Source organism: Enoplosus armatus, chromosome 11 (assembly GCF_043641665.1).
Source record: "Enoplosus armatus isolate fEnoArm2 chromosome 11, fEnoArm2.hap1, whole genome shotgun sequence".
Lineage (NCBI taxonomy): Eukaryota > Metazoa > Chordata > Actinopteri > Centrarchiformes > Enoplosidae > Enoplosus > Enoplosus armatus.
Window position 1 is genome coordinate 21167168 of NC_092190.1, and position 23515 is coordinate 21190682.

General features: G+C 42.4%; 1 protein-coding gene across 1 annotated transcript; it reads right to left on the bottom strand.

Annotated features, from left to right (window-relative positions):
* Positions 1 to 591: 591 nt before the first annotated feature.
* LOC139292089 (calcitonin gene-related peptide type 1 receptor) lies at positions 592 to 23419 on the bottom strand. Its single transcript, XM_070914244.1, has 13 exons — positions 23308 to 23419; positions 8446 to 8555; positions 7398 to 7551; positions 7075 to 7185; positions 6331 to 6443; positions 5635 to 5726; positions 5396 to 5522; positions 5058 to 5211; positions 4571 to 4631; positions 4096 to 4162; positions 3119 to 3337; positions 2431 to 2472; positions 592 to 1427 (listed from the first exon to the last, which is right to left on the bottom strand). Exons 2-13 carry the CDS (start codon positions 8518 to 8520, stop codon positions 1206 to 1208), a joined length of 1437 nt encoding a protein of 478 aa, XP_070770345.1. The 5' UTR covers positions 8521 to 8555; positions 23308 to 23419; the 3' UTR covers positions 592 to 1205.
* Between the last annotated feature and the right edge of the window lie 96 nt (positions 23420 to 23515).

The window sequence follows — 23515 nt, forward strand, 5'->3', positions numbered from 1 at the left end:
TCCGAAGGGGTTGATTCAGGGTCAGTACGAACAGAAGGACCAATAACTCGTCCTTTTTAAGGACCTTTAAAAGTCACGGATGCAACACTCAAACTGGCCTTCCTGGATCGTATTTCACACACCAACGCAGCCCCCTGCATTTTTAACACAGTGCTGTTTTCGGTCTGAACACCCGGTAATGCTTATATACTGGTTCTATCTAAGTAATCAGAGAAGAGAAAGGCTAAAGACAGCAGTGAATAGGAATGTGATGCACATATGTTCAGAGCCAGGTCTCCAAACTTCACGTTTACATTCGAGTGTGAATGACTAGATATTGTAGTACATGTGATTTCACGATGGCTTCTCGGTGATAATACAAAGGACGCACATGTCAGTAAGGATCACTTAAACACGCTCAAACATTAGCATGATGAAATCTCTAAAGATGAAGCCTGCAAGCTAACAGTATGATTCCGCAAATCTTCTGCATTAACTACACACATATATAACAAACACTGAAACAAACAAGAAACATATTTATGTGAAGCTGGCAACAAGTCATATTGGTATTTAATTGACTAATTTTGAAAAGAAATGTAGAATGTCAACTTTAATAAATACTGTATGGTATTTATTTCATTTAATAAACAAGAATATGTTCAGATAAATTAAGTTTAGCATGTGAAAGATATAATATAGCTTTAATATATTATTATGCACCTGTTAGACGTTCTATCTCCGTTCTGATTCTGTATTGAAAATAAAAAATAAATGAGGCAGGCAAGGATTTCTTGGTTTGGCACTAACCATGTCAAAAGAATTTACAGTGTAACCAGAAGGCTTTTTGTGCACAACATGACGCCGAAAGGACAGTCGAGCAGTTAATAATCATCCATTTAAAAACAAATGTGTCAGGCAGAAAGACCGCAACAATACTGTGATCGTCAGAATGCATCTTAGTCCAAGTGAAGCAGTTCAGTTGCGAATTGTTGACAAAACACAGCGCAGGAATAGTTGTGTCGAGCTCGCCGCACAGTCCTGTTAAAGGGCCTGTGTCGGTGTGAAAGAGGGGACAGTTTCCTTCAGGTGGGTATAAAATCCTTTTTCCTCTCTGCTGCTTCTGACATTGTATCTACAGGAGGTGAGTTTTCCTGGTTGCCACGGAGTTCGGAACATGCTGCAGTTTATCAGGGGGCAGGCAGGGCTTGGGAGGAGTGTCGTCGTCAGGCGAAGGGGCTGTCTGACTTTAAGATCGAGGCGTCGCCGTCGTGGCAGCCCTTGCCGTTCATGTGTTCTATGTGGCTGTCGATGCTGTAGCAGCCCTGTACCTCGGTGATGGAGGAAGCCGTGTAGGAGGCTGAACGCAGGGCATCTGAGTGGTTTCCTACGCTGCTGCCAAACTGGATTTGATACTGGTTCCAGTGCCTCCTCAGAACTGCTTGGACCTAACCGGAGAAACCACATTTCACATGGTGAATGGGACCGCTCATGAATCATTATTTGACACAGGACTACGCATTTAAAGTAAAAGCTCAACATTTTGGGTTAGATGAGAAGATCAGTATCAGTTCATGTCTGTGTGTTAGGTACGGAGCTACAACTGGGACATGATTAGCCTAGCTTAGCATGAAGACTGGAAGCAGGGGGAAAACTGTCACTGTAGCTTGGCTCTGTACGAAGTGAAAAAAAATGCCTACCAACACCTCAAAGCTGAATAATTAACAAGCTGTTCATTTGTCTTTGTTACGCCCCCACCCTTAGGTGGCCCTACAGGGCGAACAAACACTCCACCACTGACCCAATCAACCACAGAAAACCACCTTTAAAGCAACAAAAGACATGGGATTTATTAACATAAAGACATACAAACAACCAAGACACAAAGTCATAACACAGCAGCCCCCACGCCAGAAGCCACTGACGCTGTCACAGGAGCCCAGGCCAGGTGCACCTCATTGGGCAATCACGATGTAGCAGACCTGGGCCGAGCTAGAGAGGACAGAGGAGGAAAAGGGACAAACGGCAGAAGGAAACGCATACTGCCGTAACAGTCTTATTCATTTAAATGTACAAAAACGCAGTGAACTAATTCTTTATCTATAAACCCAGTCTACACTGATCCTACACTACACTGTTGAAGTCAGTTGAGTTACTGGCAAATAACAAGCTATTTTGTATGCAGATCAATCACCTGCATAATTGATAGCAATCAGTGTACAGTCCATGGCTGCTTGCCAACGGTAAATAATCTTTAGTCCCCAGCAAAGCCCTGGAGGACTAAGCCTGCCACTCCTGTAGTTCACCACCCTGCTCAGAGGGTCATGCAGAGGAAGTCGCCTCGTCTATCCCTGATCACAAAGGGGAAGTGTGGATGAGTGTGTGTATGTGTGAATGCCTTTTTAAGGTCTTAAAAAAAAAACAAAGTGAAAGGGCATAACCCCATCTTACTTCTCCGTTGAAAAAGCAGAAGATGGTGGCCACCAGCAGACCCTGAAATACAAAAGATGAAACACGTGAAAAAGAGAGATGATATACAGTGAAGTAACTGTCTTAAGTATCAACAATCAGTTGTTGCATTTTAAGGTCTAAGGTGCTGTGAAGCAAAGAAACTGAATACATTTTGTGAGCTGACTCGGCCTGTTGCACCAGATAACACCAGTATCCAACTGATTTCAGCCCCCTTTCAGCTCAGATAATTCATGCCTTCCTTCCTGCTGTTCTTCCCCACGCTACAATATAAACAAAGTCTCTTCAGAGGCTGTTGGGAGTGCTCGGCTTTTACTGAGAGCGAAGAAAATAATGAGGTTTATTTCCTGGCAACAGTTCATTTTAGTAAAATGAATGTATCTGGCATTGGAGGAGAGGAGAGAGACACTAACATGTAATCAAGTGTCATGATAAAAGATGTACATGATAAAAGGACAACAGGGGAACAGGAACACTGCAGTGCAAGCCTGTAAACTTGGAATATATATCTAAAAATGTACTCTGGGCATGCATTTAAAAAGCCTAATGTACAGCTGTTTGTGTATTTTTTTAAATGTAAATGCTATAACAAGCTGGCAGCAATCACTCAGCCACTGCCGAAACACCGTGCAACTCAAACCTTCACATTGGCCGTCGGCCATGGTCTCACCTGGTAATGCATGAGTATGTGCATGATGTAGTCATATATTTCAGAGGAGACCCGTCCCTCCGGCTTGTAGGGAAGCAGGACGTACTGAATCCCAAGGAGAGGCACCAGGATGAGGGTGGCTCTCACGGCTTTCATGTAGAGGCTAGACTCCGCTTGATGGGTCACCTTCAGTTTGGTGATGAGCACTCGCACAATGTTTAGTAGAAAGAACAAATTGACCTGCCGGGGGCAACAGAGAGGCCATCGATAAATCAACATAATATTCTGGTTATTAGCTGCTGTCAGCTGGTTAAAAATGTAGGATGAGTTGTAAATTCACCCTCTTAATAAACCCTTTAAAAACATGCGCTAATAAATAGTATAAATAAGCCCAAAGTTAAAGCCAAAGGTATAAACTTATAAAGAACAGGGTGGTATTTTATGATGGTTACAGGTTGGAAATCACAGGTTGAAAGTCCCTGTAAACACTATAAATGTTGTAGGCACATACTCTATAGCGACACGTGTGCCCTGGTGATTTTGGTAAACCTGACAGATCCTGACTCTTACTATTTTAAAATGAAACATAAAGTCATTTGCCATTTAGCCATGGTTTAAACCAAAAATTTGAGCTCTGAACATTTAGTCCTGCGAGAGTCTTAAGGGAGCAGTTTTCTCTGAGGCATGCCCGGCCGTGCTGATTAGGGGAATTCCTAGAATGCATCATTGGCCTGGGGACCAGTGGGTGGACCCTCACAGGGGCAGATGCATTGATTTCACAAGATCAACGCAATTATGCATGCTATGAAACTATGTCCTGCTCTCAGGCCCCCCACAGTGTCCGCTCAGAAGACGGTAAAAGCAGACTTGCGCAACAAACAACAATCGACCAAGAGAAACATGGAACCAATCAGTTGGTCTCTTTCCGTAAATAGACATTATTGTGATTGACTTTGCTGTAATTGATTGGCGTCAGGAAAAAGAGTGAAGCTTCCTACCAAAAGAGCCGCGCAGATGGGACCATGGATGATGTAGAGCAGCGATGTTTTGGAGCTAATCCAACAGCTGCAGCAGAGAGGAGAGGACAGCAGAGCCAAGTTTACACAGCAGTATCGATGCACCACATGACAGCCGACCCACGATGCAGATCAATGGGTTTTCTGAGAGATTAACTAGCATGAACAGCTTAGTGGGGGACTGACAAAGGAAGCTGTCAGTGAGGTGGAATGCCTTGTTGACTTTTGCAAGATGCAGATAAACAAACAGCAGATCATTTTAGATCTTCACCATGTTTACTGAATATATTAATGTGATCTGACACAGGATTTTAATCTTTTTTATTGTATTTTTAGGTATAAAATTCACCTCTATCACTATTATTGTTGTTTGGCAGTCGTTTCATATATTTCACTACTTATATTATCATAAGCTGTAACATGAATACTGTAAGAGATCGTGCACTTGAATGCTTACTTGTCGTTGTAGTAGTAACTCCGAGCGACGGCATGTATGGAAGCCGGAATGAGAGGAAAGCCTGCAAAATATATACATAAATAATGAATTACAGTTTAAGCTATGAAGTCTTGCAGCCAGACTCCCTTTAAAGTACAGATCTGGTTTAATACAACTTTTTATACTAATCCTTTAGGTGGCAACACAGCAACATTGCTTCAGAGAAGTCTCAAACGTGAGCCGGTCTGTAAACCCTGATCAATGTGTATGGTTAATGGTTTTACCATTCATTTCCCAATAAGCCCTGCTGAACGTCTTTTAAGTGACGTTGCTGCATTCTGAGACTTTAGCAACTGACTTGGCAAGTACAGTTCTATTACTACTGATAGGAACGATGGCCAAAATAACAAAAAACAGGTTGTGTGAGGAGACTAACTCCGACATTACCTGATAACAAATGATAGACCTTGTTCACAGCACAGACGGCGACTGAGCGATCCTGACTTACCCCAGCCTAAAAGGTAGTACCACATCAGGTGCTGCTTCTCTGCAAACACAGCCACCACGATGAGAGTGTGCAGGTATATTCCCTCACACAGCATCCAGAAGTAATTGCAGCCAAACAGGTACAGATGGATGAACTGGGACACTTTACAGCTCGTCTGAGGAGGAGAAACACACACATGAATGTGGATGGTGGCTGTTAGACGTTCTACTCTGGTTCTTTTATGTCCCTGTGAGGTGCTTTCACGGTTCTGGGAAATAAATAAATAAATCTAGCTATTATAGAATCCCCATCCCCAAGAGTAATAGTAAAAAACTACAAATAAACGCGTAAACACTCACTGGATTCCTCTGCACCAGCTCCTGGTTGTTAGCCACTGCTGTCAACAGAATGATGGTGATCACAGAGTTCAGGACAAAAGAAAAGAAGAGGTTTTTGTGAAGCGTGATCCTTTGGCAACTTAAACTCCTGCAGGAAGAGAAAGGCGACATTTCCATCACAATGCCATTCATTCATGCAGAAATAAAGAGAGAGAAATGTCTGTTCGTGAAGCATGTTAAGACGAGGTTTGCTGACTCACTTGAAATGGAAGAATATTCCGAGCGAGATGAAGAGGGAGGTCAGCGACAGGCCATGTCCGATGAGGGCCAAGTAGAAAAGATTCATCGCGGTCTGGAAGGAAAAAAAAATGTTGTGACAAAATAACTTACCTTTACTCCTACAGTAAATCTACTGCCCTCCCAGTACAGTGTATGCTGCAATGGCCAGATGTCCATTTGCTGTGGATAATTCTCTAATCTCCAGATGATGAATTGTAATGTTTTAATCTGCTGACCTTCCTGCTGGCACCACCTTTAGGTCACAATGTCCACCTACAGACTACATGCTGTTGTTGTTATAACAAGTAGATTGACATTACATTTTTGAGGCACCCAAAGGCGTCCCCAGGGGATAAACCATTTCGTTTCATTGCTTTAATGACCCCATGTTTTCCACCCTCAGGACAAACTGCACACGTTTAGCTTCACTACAGAATCATGAGCATGACACTTACACATATAATTGTGTTATTTAGTTAAATACACTGTTTGTGCAAGAAATAACTGTCTGCTGCTGCCACAAAATGATGCGTGTGATCTGCACATTAGTGATCTGTTCCTCTCATCACTGCAGATATACAGCAGCTTCCCAGAGATCTATTACAAGCTGTGTGCTAACCATGACTTAGTTCTTTACATTCTATATGCATTTAACGCCATCGTATAAAGTGACCTACCACTCTGCCTTCATTGGTGTGTTCATTGCAGCGGGTGTAGTTGGTCCAGGTCCGGTTGCTCTCCGGATGTAGGAACCAATTACCACTGTCGGTGCAAATCTTTATAACCATCTCTGCAGATAAAAATGACACATACATGTTTTTATAAAGAATATTTCAACCCTGTAGACTGAATCTCAGAGGAAGCAGAAAAACTAGTGGCAAAACATAAAACCAAAAGGCAGCTATTGAAAATAAAGTCAAGAAGAAGTTCTCCTTTCAGCGTTTAAAGAGAGATTCAGTAGTTGTCCCCCGTAGCCCCGTGAAATTAAAATCAGGTTCTGAAACTCAAAACAAACACATTAACACACATGAAACTACTGGGGGAAGTGATTAGAGGCACTAAATCTAATTAGATATCTGCATATCCTGTTGAAGGATGTGATGTGACTGAAGATTTGGCTCACACATTCACACATTCAAGCATAAACACCCCTGCGCACATAGAAATACAATTAATAGATGCCCCCAAAAAAGCTTGCATTGTCAGTTTAAGACACTTCAGGGAAAGATGCTATCAAGTTGCATTATGGGAAGTGAAGGATCCAGCATCTTTGGTTGAAGGCAAAGTCAAGATATATCATCACTTCATTGATCTGTCTCAGTAAAACCCCCAAACTTTAGCGCAATGCTAAATTGTTTACCACTTTATAGTACAACCAAACATGACGGGTGCAAATGCAGCTTAAGAGCTACTGATCTCACCTGAAGGATCAAAGTCCTGGAAGTAGTCCGGGCAGTGCTGCTCTGAGGAAATACCTGCCCTGGTGTCGTCCCAACACAGCCAGCCATCCCAGGTGCGATTACACATGGGCTCTAAAACACCAGAGAAGATGTTAGCTCCTATGGTGCGTCAGTGAGAATTTCCAAAATATATAAAAAATAATACAAAAAAAAATGTGTATTCATGAATTATTTCGCACAACGATCAAATTCAATCAAGCGTAGGATATTGCGAGCAGTGTATTCCAGTTGCTTCTCAGCCTAGACATACTTAAAGTTCAGAACCATGAAACATGACAAGCTACCTTCTCTGCTCTGGGTATTGTCCTTCATTATCTTTTGATAGCACTCAAACTGGGCTGTAACTATCTTGTTCCTGGTGAGTCCCATGTCATGGTAGACGTTGGTTGGATGCTGCTGCTGGGATTCATTCACCTCAAGGCTCGCCTTCACAAACACCTGCAAGGAAGGACAGAGGAGGGGGATAGATCTTTTCAGTTCTTGATTTAATCAGGCGAGATTTCTCCAAAGAGGTCCTGTCCAATGTCTCACAGAAGATACATTGGGCGTGAACGCTATAGTACAGTCATGAATTTCACTGCCAATCACTGTAATTGTTGTTCATATTACTACTTTAACTTGAATATTCAGCAGAGAAAATGTTATTTTGAAGTATATTGCCATAATGTAATAACTTAAAATCAGAATTCCTCATGACTCTCACCAATTAATAAGCTTTGATGTAAGATTATATTATGATAGTACTCCAGATCTGACTCCTGCAGCATTTTATTAAAGCTAAAAAGGTTTTTGGAGCAAACACAGAGCTTCACTTCAGGAAAAGCCCCTGCGTGCAAGCATGTGTCTGGACCCACTTTGGGTTGTGTATTCTGACTCTGTGGGGATGCATTAAAGTGAGACCGTCATTATATCCTACTTAGAACGCCAGGAAAGGGAGTCAAACATACACAAGCTTCCATTAAATCCATTTGCGCTTCATGGAAAATATGACATCTATGCAGAAATACTGCCAACCAGATATGTGCAGCCTATTTATCACGCAGCAGACACCAACCTGAAGCAGCTTCTGTAATCCAAAATCTCCAACATAAACTGGGACTGACTGAAAAAAGTCTTCATAAATCAAATGAAGTCGCTTGCTTGATAATAAACTACAGCATTTCTAAAGCGTAGCTACATGTGCAGATCTCATGCTCTTTTAACACAGAGCCTTTTCACACACTTGACATAAATTACATAATCTCTCAAGTTTCTACCAAATATAGACACATTCAGTGACGTAGATTTTGTGTGTGTGTGTTTCTGTGTTTGATTACATGCAGGCTGTCCTACCTTTGTTACATCACACAGCAGTATGAGTGCCACCATCCCGCTCTGCCCGATGGTATCCATCTTCCTTTTGGCCATGTCAAATGCTGGTTGATGATTTACCAGCTGCAGATCTGGAATGGAGAATAAATAATTAAGTCTCGTCATTAAAGCGACATAAAACCCCCTCATAAAGGCCACTTCACATCACTCACTGCTCCCACTGTTGATAAATGTTTCGCTCGGTGGCTTTAATCACAGTCAATGAAGCTGGGAACAGACTGTAGGATTATGGAAACCTAAACAGCCCACACATGACGATGACAAATGTGAGGACACATTTGGATGAAATGGCAGACAGTGATGTAATAACTTTGACTTGGTTATAATAATGTATAATGTTGGATAGTGAACGGTGAGTGAACTGTTTCTGAGCTGTGATTCTGCAGGGAAACATCAGGACATTTTTCCATTTGCTGGCTGTTTTTGGGCAGTTCTTTTTTTTCCTGCGCTCAATAACTGCAATGTGAGCGGTCCAGACTCTCAGTGTAAAAGTCAAACATGTTGACTAGATCAGCAAGTGAACAGTCAGAACATCCTCAAACACGACAAACAGCATGATTTTATCTCCAAACCGTCATCAGCAGCTGCTCCAGAGCAGCGACATGATGGATCTAACTGAAACTGATCTGTCGTCATCCAGAAACAACAATGCGTATGTCTACCCCTTACCCCCCGTCTTCCTCCATTTGGAGTTAAATGAACCCATAATGCAAGTATTTTGGCCTGGGGATCCAAGAACAACACAGCTGGCAAAATAAGCAGTCAGAATCAGCCCAACAAAACCCTCATCAATCAAAGAAAGTTCCAGTTCCCTGACAAAAGTCATCTAAGCACAGCTGAGATTTAAGATCCCACGCTCTCACTGCTGTTGTGTGTTTGCACTCTGTCACAAATTCTCAAATGTGACAACCGTTTCAAAAAAGGTTAGTGAGCGCGTTGCACCTTTACACATTTTAAAGGTGATGCCATGGTTTCTCATCAAAGCAGAATCCCAGAAAAGTTGTTTGCGGCAAACCCACAGGCCACTGGGATCTCACGTCACCGCTGCTGCATAGCAGATGAGACAAAATGCAAATGGAAACATATCCCCCAGGTTGTACATATCTGCTTTGCAAAACGGTGGGTGTGCCAGTGTTCGGGTAGCTTTAGGTAGTTTAAGCCTGCCTGTTACAGCTAGTGTTCAGCTATCAAAGAGTTCAGGTCGGCAACTGCTCCAGTGCTTTTCCTTCAGACTCTGGAGGCTCTGTGTCTTCCTTCTGGTTTGTGTTCGGTGGCTTTCCGTCTGTGTGCTCTGTACCTTAAAATGTATTTCCTACTTTATTTATTTGTTATTTTTTGCCATAAATGCCAAGAGTTCCACACTGGCACCTAAGGTTACCAGAAACAGGTTGTTAGCATTGTTAGAATACCCGAAACAAAGGCTAGCTTCTTGTGGCAGCATTGCTTTCAGTGTGAAACTACGCGAGCAGCACTTTTCCTCCGAGCAGCTGAGGAACAAAGAGAGGGTGGAGGGACGGGAGCGACAGAGAGAGAGAACCTGAACCCAGGATGACATACATGCAGGTACATGGCTTTCAGGAGTGGATTACATCTCATTCAGAAGCGAAATTTAAGAACGTCTTTCATGTCCCAAAGGAACTGACTCATCACTTGCATTTGCAATATCTCAAGTCTAATTAAATTTAGAACATTCCCAAGATGCAAGGCCTTTAACTTTAAGCACAAAAATATTTATTTTCTATCACTGATGATAAATTGACAAGCATGTAGTGTTTTACGGCTCATCGTTTTAGTTTTCTTTACCAATATGCACCCAAAAAGAGATCCATTTTAGAACCAGGATTTTATCGTCACACATCATCATCAAGCTCTTTTTTTCTCCTGCTACAGGTGGATACTGTTCACGCGTCATTTTTTAAGAATTGTTTTAGTGTCATAAACTGCATGAATCAAAAGTATGAAGGTGGAAAATGTTCAGTTTCCCAAGAAAGAAACCTCCCCTTCAACTCAGAGTGCAGAAGTGCATCCAGCGAGCCGGGCAGAGCTCTGGTTTGGGATAAAGTGGTGGACAGAAGCTGCTGAGGAAGATAAGATAACCCACATAGTCACCGCGTGTTTATGACTGTGTAATGAATAGTGTGAACATTTGTCAGGCTCTTTGGTCAATGCTCTGCTGATCGGTTTGATGTGTGTTTAGAGTTTCGGTGTGGCACTAAACCTGGAAACCTGTCCATAAAATGTTTGTACCTGGATTTTCAATCAGGTATTTCTATGAAAATGTACATATAATTGACTTTTATATAAATGGTATAATGCAGCTTGAATATTCATTGCTTGTTGGCCAAAACAAACAACTTTCACTGACAAAAACTCACACTTACAACACACTGCCAAAGAGGGTAAGCAAAGCAGGGGGTCAGTCAGTACACCACTGAGAGATTTGACCCAGTCAAAGTCTCCCTGTAGCCCTATCCCCAGGGGACTGGCACGCTGCCTCCTCAAGTCTGCTCAGAGTTAAAACTGCATTACACTGGGGGAGAGGGCTTACTGAAAGTGGGATTGTAAAACATTATGGTGATGAGTCAATTAGAAACAGCCAGGAACACATGCATGCAAATACACAGAAAATGCACAGACAGACAGATACACACTCAGCGCTCTGCTTTGCCAAGTTCCCCGGCTGTTTTCTTGGCAAAGGCTGTTTTTCATACATTAGCAGTCCTATACAGAGGACACGTCGCATCAGATAGTAACACAGAACAGACGTTACCGAATGATTTCCCAATGGCTGCCTGAATGTTACTTATAGCTAGATGTAATTTGTTTCTCATCCCATCTTTGGCTATTGTTTTTCTTTGTCATTTACGTACTTACATTCATATGTACATACATTCATGTTAAATTCCCATTTGAAAGTCCCATTTGTTATGGTGGGAATTTCCAGGATGGTTGTTTACGATGGAAACAAAAAAATCACATCACATGATCAAGTCCAGGCTGGCTCTTTTTATGAATGATAAAACCTTGAACAATGTGTGCCATCAAAGAACGCAGGGTGGTTGGTCTACAATACCTTCCTCCCAAACAAAGACACATGAGGCCTTTTCAGTTCTCGTAGAAATAGATATTCCTTATTCAAACTAAACAATACTGGTTATTACACAGAGAATATGGTTTCAATTCTGTGTCCCAAACTAACCCTGTCTCCTACTGTCATACAGTATGCAACTAATTCATAATAACCATTTATGTTCACTGGCAACATTTAGTTCCAGTACAGGAAGCAGCCCCAACCATAATGTTTCCCTTACCTTAAAGCTGCTTTCAAATATGTGTGGCCACTAGGGGGCAGCAGAACTCCAGAACCAGCAGACACACATACGGCCCTGACATATTATCTTGTTAAAAGATTGTTGTTAGCAAACAATCGCCTACAGCAATTGTCATCCCACTGGAGCTCTGTTACTGCCTACCAGATGAATCGAAGTTCAATATCCACTGGACTTAGATGCGTGCCTTATGAACATACAGAATGACTGTCTTTGAAAAAGGGTTAGCAGTGACATGAACAAGAAAAAGACCCAAATGTCACCCATCACTTCCTTCTCCAATCACTACACAGATGTAGGTATATGTCAGCAGCAATTCCAGTCCACGCAAAGAAAACAAAGAACACATAAATCAATGATGGTCCACAAATCCAAAAACCCTGGAAATAACTAATAAAAAATCATATACTTTAGGAATATTCTTTGCTACTTTCTGCTCAAAGCTAAGAGAACAACCTCTACAGAGGCACAACACTTAATTATTGGTCTGTTTGGGTCAACTTCATCCAACCATAAACCAGGACGAACTGTGGGTGGTCCACTATTATCTGTAGTACCTCAGAGTGTTTCACAGAAGTGGTTAGTCATGTACACTTTGCACAAGAGCTGACATCACCCATCACATCCGCCAGCACGCAGAAAGATACCTGGAAAAACAGCCTCTGCGTAACAGCTGTTGTATTTTCGCCCAGTGCCAGAGCTCAGCCTGTACTACTCAACTCCCCCCTGACCCTGCAGAGAAGTGGTGCTGCGCTGTAAACATCCTTCTGCCCTCACAGGATGTTTGGTGCCCCACACTCCAAGTTCTGCTCAGTGGCATTCGGATGTCCATTAGGCTGGTGAGAGCCTATAACATCATAACCTCCCCATTCTGTAGCAGGATACAGGCTTAACTAGAGAGGGGAGTAGCCACGACTCCTGAAGGACTTTGACTAGAAAATAGATTCTACAGTAATTCTTCTTTTGCTGAATTAAATATTTGATCCATAAACCTGTAATAGTGGCAGTGCACTCTAGCAATTGAACTAGAAAAAAGAAGAAGCAACATTTGAAGTAATATTTCTTTCAGTGCAAACACTAATCAAAATGTTCCTTTTCACCCAAAGCTCAGACAATCTAAAGGGATATTATGCTTTTGGACGCATCAAGCAGCATCTGGTGAGGAGGCAAAAGTAAATACTGTACTGTTGCACTGCAATGTTTGCTTAATTCTGTTATCAGTCTTCGAAAGCCAAACACAAAACTGGTCATTTGGGTTGGTATCTTGTGCTTGCTGTACAAACAAGAGAAAATACCCTGCATGGGAAATAGCTCAGTGCCTTCTGGATCTGATTTCTGAGATGACCTGCATCTCGATAAACAGTGGGAGTCAGGGAACCTTTGTTTCAGGGTCATGTTCCAGGCACAGTTACAGTTTATATAAGCATATAAATATATACAATATTTATATGCTTTTGCAATATACATATATATATATATATATATATATATATATATATATATATATATATGTATACAACATGTATCCTCAAAACACGAAGCTTCTGAAAGACGTGACATGATGAGATTGAAAAAGACTATGATCAACTGGTTAAAATGTGCTGATGTCATGAATGAACACCACCCCTTTGGGAGTATCATAATATGCCCCCACTGAGGCATTTCAACATTCTCTGCATGTGTGCTGGATCCCTTCATATGGATTTTCTTGGTGTTAGTTTCAAAATTCATTGTCAACCTACTGTTGGAAACTGAAATACTGTCCTCTAACCTCAGGAAAACACCGGTTGTGATAAGCATCGGACCAACTGTGACCATTCTAGCACCAATCCGCTCTTTCTCACCCTACAAGTCCAGTTTCGCTTTACATGCAGCACGTGCAACATGTGTCCCAGATCCGTGTCTCTATCAGCTAGGCTTATGTTACCATAACAACAACATTTGGGAAACAGCTTGCGAAGTGCAGGTGTATGGTATTTGTACAAGCTAATGAGCAAGACGATTCCCTGCATCCAGCTGAATTGTCTGCACGTACATGTGTTTGCTCTTAAAGTCCTTTGATTTTGCCAGTGGCTGCAAAATGTTAACTTTCAAGTGCTTTGTGACGCTTGGCTTCTAATGTTGACTGAATGACTGTATTTTCTTGTTACTTATTTCTCTGATTAAAATGTTCTACCTGTATGTCATCTCTCTTATCGATTGATTCTGACAAGGAGGTCTTGACGTGATCAGGGAGGAAGGAATGGGTTCAGTTTCCAGCCAGCACGGTCTCCCACTGTTTTCTGTCATTTTGTGAGCACAATGAGAGCTGTCTACGAAACAGGAAATTCTCAGAAAAACGTACATATGTCTGCAAGAGAGGCTTGGCATGTGAGTGCAAGAAACAGGAGGAGAAGCTTTCAAGAGCGGCACAGAGCTTTCTCTCTCAATCAACAAGACCAAATATAACTAGTGGACATTTCCCATGGGATCAGCTGTACATTTAGATAATCTTTCCCATGTGACTGTGTCTGAATTAGAGTTCAACATCTCAGCCACTGATGTTACCAAGCCCAGGACATGAGAGCAGACCTCATGCAAGCTTCCAAGTTGCCGAGGGCATCACCAGATGTCAGGGAAAACAATAACAATCCCACACAGATGTCAGGGAGGAGTCCTTTGTTGCATGAAAAAGACCTCCTCGACTCTCAAATCGACCCGCCCTGGCCGATGCACGCAATACTCTTTGCATTAAAACGGCAAGAGGGAGCCGGTGTTCCAGTGGCTGCAGTGCAGACAACAGGCCAGATGCCGAAGTATTCGTGTCATTGCATTCACGCCCCTCACTGCCAGCATGCCAACGTTTTAAGGGCAAGCACATGGATCTACTTACAACTACGGTGGAGGAAAAGACTGCATTCTAATACTGATGTAGCTCATGGAGAGACAAGAAAGGAGAGGCTCATACTGGTACTGAATGTTGTTTGACGATGTCAGATGTTACGTATACAGCCATCCACGGTGGCCATTCGAGCCCTGGAGGCTGTACGGTTAAAGGACAGATGATGCAGCGCTGTATCCCAAGGAAATATGAATATTGAAAGAATCTGTCGCACACGATCTTCTTCCAATGCCAATGTCCAGTGCCGGTGCAGAACATGGTGTGCCCTTTTTATAGCAAGGCAGATAGTGAATGTGTGGAGGGAGGGTTGGTGGATGAGCGAGGTGTGCTTGTCCCTTTATAGACCAATCATTAATCTGAGCTTTAGTTTTTAACGGTACCCTCAGTCTTTTCTAACCTTAATCACAGCTTAAACTGTCCTCTAGTTGCTAAGCGCAGTGTACTTTATTGTAGAGTTAATAATCTACAGTAAATGCACGCATTCAGAGGGTTTTGCAGAATCATCAAATATCAATGTTCTGTCTGGCAAAAAGTCAAACTACGAACAGTACAACAATTAATTTTCTCTGTGGCTTGGATATTCATCTTAAATGCTGTGTGTGTGTGTGTGTGTGTGTGTGTGTGTGTGTGTTACTCAGTATATGCATCTACCTTTGGATCAGTGTGGCTACATTTGGCTTTAACTATTCATTTGTTTTTTTTGGCCACTTGAGGACAGTAAAACAAGCTGAAAACACACATATTATCCTTAAGGCAGCGTCAGGGTTAACGTGGTAGCAAACAGCTGCCAATTTCCACATCCAGCAGACACGGAGCAACATTAGCATTCATCTGGAGTTATGTTTTTGTCTACTTTATGAATCCATGAATATTTTGATTTGGGTCTCCGACTAACTCCTGAGAAAAACACATGTCTCTTTAGCTGCTAAATGCTCCACTATGTTCACCAGCTAGTTGCTGACTTTATCCGTCTGCTGTTTGGTGCTGGGCAGGTAGAGTGGGTTTATCTGCCGCAGCTAGAAACAAGGTTGATGAGAGCAGAATAATGTGAACTGAAAGATGCTTAAACTTAGCTATCTGTGGGTTCATCACAACCAGCGACACCTGTCACATGACACATAGTCATTTGAGCCATGGTCAGTATAAAAATATCGATCAGTGCAGCTTTAAATCTGCCGTCAACTGTTCACATTTTGCCATATTTCAATGTATCTGCATATGTTATTCTTGCATCTCACTGATTCATATCAGCCAATTAATAAGCTTAAAATATGTTGGCAACATTTTACAGTGAGAGCTTAATCCATGAAGAGTAGGTAGAGTTTAGACCAACACTGTGAGAAAAAAATGTTGCTTTAAAATTGTTAAAACAGCTGAAAACCCATCACAGAGGCAATAGGTGCTCTAAACAGTACGGCTGTTGAACACGAATACAAAGTTTCATGTCCATCCTGCGGGATAACCACATACAGTATGTACAAGCTGAACAAAAATATAATAACTATTCTAACTGCACTTTGAAGTATCCATAAAAAAAAGGCAGTAACACAGGTGAGTCACACCGTGCTGAATGTCAAGTATGTGCCAGCTTCATGAACATCATGAAGCAGCTAACAAAGTCCCAATGACGCCAAATATCCAGTGCCTGAACTCTACAGTAGGTACATGAGTCACAGAAAACCCAGAGCTATTTCATGTACCGAGGGGAACAGTGTGAAAAACTGCCAAACACAGCAGCATTAGCAGAGAGGAGCGGTGGGCGCCAGTCACAGCCCCCCGATGGAGACACATGCACTATTATTGTACAAGGATGACTGCTTAACATCACAAAACTATCTCCTCAAAGCTCCTCAAAGCTGAGCCCACCTGCTGCGTGGACTGTTGCGTCAGGATAGTTCCATCATCCAAAATGCTAATCAAAAAGAGCCCATGTAAAGTTAATTATTATGGGCTCACTCTTCTCTCTCACTTCTGTCTTAAAGGAATAGTTCCACATTTTGGAAAATACACTTATTCGCTTTCTTTCCGAGAGTTGAATGACAGGATTGACACCACTTTCACTGTATAGTGAAAATGTAGCTGGAGCCATCAGCCCGTTAGCTTAGCTTAGCAAAAAGACTGGAAAGTGGAGGAAACAGCTAGCCTGACACTAGTGGTGTAATGTTACTAAGTACATTTATGAGTTAGCAGTTCCACCAAAACCCCTTCAAACTTCGTTAAAATAACAGTTTGAGACCCAAAGAGGAAAAACTCTCCACTGTTTCACAAAAAGTAGAGAAGAGTCGGAAAAATGAGTCAAAGTGTACGTAGCTTTGTCTTTGTTCCTACCACATTAATCATCTCACGACCCCTCAGATTTGTTTTGCGATCCCGAGCCCCTGGTTGGGAACCATGGGACTAAACTACCAAACTAAAGTAGTGAAAACTGGCTCCACACGGACTAGCTAGGACAGTAAATCAGTAAATTCATTCACAGTCACAGGGGCCAATTTTTAGCAAAACACGTACTTTGACTTTTGATATATTGCGTACATTTTGCTGGTAATACTTTTGTACTTAAGTAGGATTTTAAATGCAGCACTTCTACTTGTAATGGAGTATTTATACAATGTGATATTTGTACTTTCACCACTGCCTGACTCTGATCAAAGGTAACTTAATCCGCCAACAAGCACCTCTAAAGCTAATTAACATGTTATATCTTGTTTGTTTAATCTGCACAAAAGTTAAGTCTGTTTCCAGACTTAATGCTAAGCTAAGCTAACTGTCTCCTGGCTAGGTACATATTTGCGCACAGACATGAGAGTGGTATCGATCTTCTCATCAAACTGTCGGCAAGAAAGCCTATTTCTTAAATTTCTTAAAGAAGATACCAAACGCTGATGAGCATGCCGCTGTGTGACAACAGGTATGCCACTAGTTGCTGAAAAGATAACATTACATTTCCCCTCTGAATCTGGCCATCGTTATTTAAACATGACAAAAAACAACAACACAAACACCATGGCCGTCTTAAGTTACTTTTAAAAGGAGGTTAAGAGTACTTGAGGTCCATAGAAAAGGATCCCATAACCCAGGCCTCTAGTCTACGCAAAGGAAAAAATAGCACAAATACCTAGATAAAAATACATCGGTTAAAAATAAACCAGGCTCCATCGTGCATTGCACCTGCATAGCTGCTGGTAATTCTCCTTGGTGTTAACGTAAATGTTTTGGTGTGGCTGTAGGGCTTCTAGGCTGTGATTAAAATAACCTGCCGAGCATGTGCTCGCTGCTTAACCTGAGGCGTACAGTACAGTCTGGTGGGAAAGTGTGGCTAATTCCACCAATTCTTTCCACTACATGGAGCCACAATTTCACAGGTCACTCGATTTTCCTTGTCAAGTGTATTAAGTGCACTGGCAGGTTCACACAATAGCTTTCTCAGCAGGGCATTTGTTCCTGTCTGTGTGATATTTCTGCGTCCTAACTGGCTGTTGCTTTTCAGATTTTAGTTTCATGGCTGTGTTTGTTGCAGCGTCATTAAACTGGCATACAGCTGGGAGGGGATTTGCAGGCCAAACACTGCCCTGAGAGTTTAAATGGGTGTTTACGCGTTCTTTCAGATTTTATTTAAGGGCAGGGAACTGTTTTCTTCACATCAGTAGATTCCATCAACAATGCTTCAGCTCAATTATCAGCTGTTTTTCTTCTGGTCCTGGAAACAACAAAAAACACAAGAAGATGCCCTTTGGGATCTCTCTGCAGGCTAGTCAAGCACCACGAACTAATCCTCCCAATGTTCAGCGTCATTCTGTCCATCCAGACATTTCCAAAGCCGCACTCACATTCTCTGTTAGTAAAAGGACGTGTTAGTGTTAATGTTAATGTGTGGCATTATTTGATATAGACACTGGATCATAGACAAGGACACAACCATGGAAGAGCAGTAAGATAGTTTGAGAGCTGTGGTTGTCAACTAAAAAGATGGCAAAAATGTTCATTACAGATGTCAGGGTAAGGAGTTTTCATTTGAAAAGTTCTGTCTGATTTAATCTCTTCCAGCATATTGGAGTCTAACCACATAAACAGTGGGTCTTCCAGGACTGGTGCGAGTGGTTCCCTACTGGTATTGCCACCACAAAAATAACCCTGGAACTCGGACAGATTCACTGCTGTTTTAAGACGGCCCCAAGGAAGCCAAGGAATATCCTCCATGCACTTGCTGTGGGCCCTAGACTTGACCTCCAAGGGAGCTGTTCAAGTCATTACTAACAGGCTCGAGTTACTCAGTATGCCTTGGGTTTGTGTAACAAAAACATTTAACTGCTTACATGAGTGAGCTACTATGAAAATAGAGTCTCAAATCTGGAAAACTGTATAAAGGGTATTGATCTGGTAAAAATCTCAATTGGGAAAACTGTTGATAACAACCACCACTTCTAACGGGCGGAGCCTCGGTAGGGTTAATCAGTAGCAAAGCGTGGGAGCGTAGCACGTACTAAATAGAAGCATGCAGGTGGAAATGTGGGAGAGAAATGGAGACGCAAAGTAAACTAACTCGTAACAAGACAAAGAAGAGCAGATAATACTGCAGCAGGAATAAAACGTGGAGTTTCAGTTGGACTTTACAAAGTTAATATTGGTCCTTTTCTTCCCTTTCAGACAAATTATATTGCAATGAGTGCAATGGAGATTGTATTTAAAGACAAGTTATACAAGATATTTTATGTCAAAACTGAGTATTCCTCCAGGTCACGCTATGAGTTGTGGTAATTACCGGTAGAGTACAGACAATAATAGTCTATGGTTTTTAAAAGAGAACAAAGTAATTTGGGACTTTTATTAGTCTCAGAAACCAATTAACGGCAAAGTTTTAGGCACAGCTTTTGGCAGCCTGAGTTTAACAATAATAATAGTCACATTTTCACAGTAGAGTAAGTTAGCTAATTGGAGATCCAACAGAAATGTCTGCTGCAGGGTGGAGGAGAGGTCCACAGCAGAGTACACTGGCTGGAAAGGGAGCTCTTGAATGTGACTGCCTTACAAGAATTAAAAAGAGGTGCTTCACTAGTTTCTGAATATCATTATATTATTAATATGTGCACATAATGTGACGACCATACAGTCCTGCTCCACTCTACACCTTTGGAAGACAAACATACACGGAGAGCCATAGAGGGCCCATTTCCTATTCTGTACACCAGAAGCCCCCTCCCACACAGTAAATCAGGAAGTCTGTGTCACTGAGGGTTTGTTTAGCTCACACAAACATGGAACACCCTTAGAAACCGCACAGCTTCTTCCCACTGTCCTCTATCCTCCTCAAAGCACTGCAGCTCACACTGCCAACCACTGCACACAGACAAAGCTCCCCAGATGCTGCTCCTGAAGACGTTAGCCCATGACAGGTCTCGTCAGGCACCTTGTGCGCTGAAATTAAACTGGAGAGGGGGAAAAAAAGACCTTCCATAATATATGAGCGGAAAAATTACCTCAAAAGGTTTCACATCCCCGAAACTGAATCCAGAACCTGAGGGGGACAGCTCTGAGACTGGTGCATATGTGCATCATTGTGCTTTTGTGTAATGTGATAACGTCAGCCCGGGGTAAGCACATAGGAAACAACATGTAATGTATTTTAACTTGATCCAAGCTGCAACACAATGAAGGTTCAACTTGAACGAGTCTGAAGGGCTGTAAAAGATGCTGGAAGAATATGAGATTGGCTTAATAAATATATGTCAGAGCTCTTACAGTGTCCACAACAGCACCAGGAACATAGGAGGTAAATCGATAGGATGCCGGCTGCAGAAGCCAAGTGTGCCCTGATGATTTATGAGGGGTTACGTTTTGTGAGAATTGTTATTACTCTTGTGACTGTGCATCGGGTGGCCTTTGCACTCATCAGAGTTGGTTTCCAGCGGTGTACCTCACAATAGCATCAGTTAAACACACATACTGGGATCACTGCAAAATTGCCATACAGTGTCACCACAGCCATTGTAATATCACAGCAACTGCTCATAGATGCAGTCAAGCAGCAAAGGGGTGATTTTTCTTCATTTTTCGATCCTAAATTCAGCCACAATGCACCACAGAGGTACTGTATGACAGCATCAGCTACAGTGTGAATGAGATTCCACTGGCACGACCTTCTGAATGCCATTGATGTAGGAACAGATCCACCATACCATGGAGATCGCAAGGGCTTTGGGAGCTATGCAGCCAAGACCTTCGTCTCGCCCACATTTAATAGCTGTTTTCTGGACTCAGGCAGTAAACGCTCAGCGTGATAGTTCGGGGGGTTGAATCTGATGGGTTGCATGACATCCCCACTGCACAATCAGCTCATGTATTTAGTGTAGGCCCGGGCCACTGGAAGATGTCAGAGCAAAAAGGCCTCACAGACTCATCTGACGGCGCTGCCAACTGGCAGCTTTGGCGCATTCACGGTCCAAAGTGTCCTGATAGCTGACATGCATGGACAGTGAAGTAAAAACGCAGTTCTACTAGGCTTACTTTCTGGTACTTCTGAACATCTGTGTCCCTTAACAACCTACAAATGATGATTAAGTGTAATATCTTACATTAAATGATGTATAATTTATTCACTGGCAACATTTTGTGCCAGTTAAATGGCTTGACATTTATATTGCCGAGAGAGTAAAGTTGTTGAGTAGTGTTTCCTAACGTGGGGTCGGGGACCCCCACAAGTGTTCATGAGCTAAATCTGAAGGGTTGTGCAATGATCAACAGATTAGGAAAGCCAATGTTTTTTCTGTTTGCGTTTTGAGACTTTCTTCTAATATCTGTTTTTTTTAATTGTGGATTAATGGATAATTCCACCTCTTCATAATCTGCCACATTTAGCACAGCTTTCAGTTATTTCACATGAGACATTTCTGTGTTTGTGTTTTGTGTTTTCCTCTCACTAGTTTGAAGTGTGAGGTGATTTTGCAACATTTGAACCAAGATGTGACGACAGTTGTCTGATCAAACTACACCCACACAGTCCTGATGAAGCTGATTATCAGAATTGTGGTTTTTCATAGTAAAGCTGTTAAAAATAATACCTAAGGATGTTACTTATTGGCAAACTTTAACTTCGGTGGTTGTTTATTTAGTCATAAACATTTCCTATTTCCAAGAAAAACACAATATTTCCTCATCTAAGTGGTTTTAGTTTCCCAAACCTAACCACACATTTCTTTTGTTGCCAAGAGCAGATATTGTTGGGGGAAAACATTAAATAACTTGTTTAAGGTTATTTCTTGTCGGGTTTGAAACATGTAAAACAATTTGGAACAAAGTTTAAAAGGCACAGCAGCATATTAAAACAGCACATACAGCCTGCTAATGTGATTTTTTACACAATCAGTTTGATTCTTGATAATTCACCAGTACGAAAGTGCTGAATTAAATTGTAGTTATTACACATATTAGGCCGGGGACACTCAACTTCATAACTGCAAAACCCTGGAGATATCTGCAGTATAGCTTGCAGCAGAATTAAATCAAATTTGAGAGAAAAAAAGTCCTCAAACTTGGCAGCGAATAACAAATCTGCGTTGGTTTAGGAGTCGCTTCTGTCACCTCCCTCATAATGACTCCAGCAGCATCTTTCCTCAGCACACAATACTCTGCCAATGGTGACCACCGTTATCACATCCTCCACCCACACGTTTTCATCACCATCACCATCATTCACCATCATCATCATCATCCTCCTTCTCCTTTCTGCTGGCCAGCCCACAAACTTCCAGCATGTCCAAATCTGCTGCTTATGTAACCATGCAGATGATTTAGCAACCAGTGGCCGCCGCTCACATCAAAGCCCGGGCGCTGAATGGAGCTCAATCACTGTTTCCAGTTGGATCAATCTGACAAGCCTGCGTGTGTTTCAACCTTCATACCTCACCTATAGAACAGACGTCAGGTCTGGCAGATTGTATACGAGCAGTACGGGGCTGTATAGTCGACCATAGCTGAGTCAGACACGCGTGCAGCACGGCGTTAGAACTGGAGTTTATATACAGCAGCAACAATGCCCGTCTAATCTGTGCGTGTTGTATCCCCTTTAAACGGCTTTTACGCGTCACCATGAAGCAAGCATAGGCTGCACTGTGGGCTACAGCTGAGTAAACTCTCAATGCATCACTCGACAATAAAAGCTCCATAAAGGTGAAATCTCATGAGAACTCTGCACATACATGTATATAACAGATCACGCACGACGCGCTCTGGTGGCCTGATGGTGTCCAGAACCCACCACAGACCGCTGTTTCACTGTATTCTTCTATCACATCTACATTTTCTCCACATCCAGCTTGTGGCAGAAGCACAATGTAGATTAACTAACTGGACCCACTTATGGATGCTCATACTGGTGCTACAGTTACTGGATCGAGGACATCACCGCTGCTCATGCACATGCCTCGGCGCTGTAATCCATGCAGATACAGTTGAGATGACCTCGATAAACACACACACACACAGCGATGAACAAAATGTCATTGTCAACTCTGCATTCATTCTCCTCGACATGACCGCAGCACCAATTTGCCCAGAAAACATGGAAGTAACGCAGCGCAGAGCACACGATGATCCACACTGCCTCTCAGCGCGTCCTACCGGAGAATTAAATCCAACAGCGGCGCAGCGGTTCACACCGGAGTGAACTCTCAAGGCGATCCCCGACGTGTCTCCCGTCTTCGGCTTCGGCACAGAGCTCCAAACCCAGCGGATCTCCGGCGCTCAATGAGCGCAGCTGAAGCGGCTGTCAGGTTGACGTTGGAAGGCAACCCACTACTTCCTGTTACATCATCACACTGTAGCCTAC

What these genes read in the sequence shown, in the direction of transcription:
- LOC139292089 (XM_070914244.1), bottom strand. Translation starts at nt 8,520, where the DNA reads ATGGCCAAAAGGAAGATGGATACCATCGGGCAGAGCGGGATGGTGGCA. An exon ending in GTACTACCTTTTAGGCTGGG is followed by an intron (nt 4,632 to 5,057) that starts GTAAGTCAGGAT and finishes TATATTTTGCAG; the next exon opens with GCTTTCCTCTCATTCCGGCT. An exon ending in AGTTACTACTACAACGACAA is followed by an intron (nt 4,163 to 4,570) that starts GTAAGCATTCAA and finishes TCTCTGCTGCAG; the next exon opens with CTGTTGGATTAGCTCCAAAA.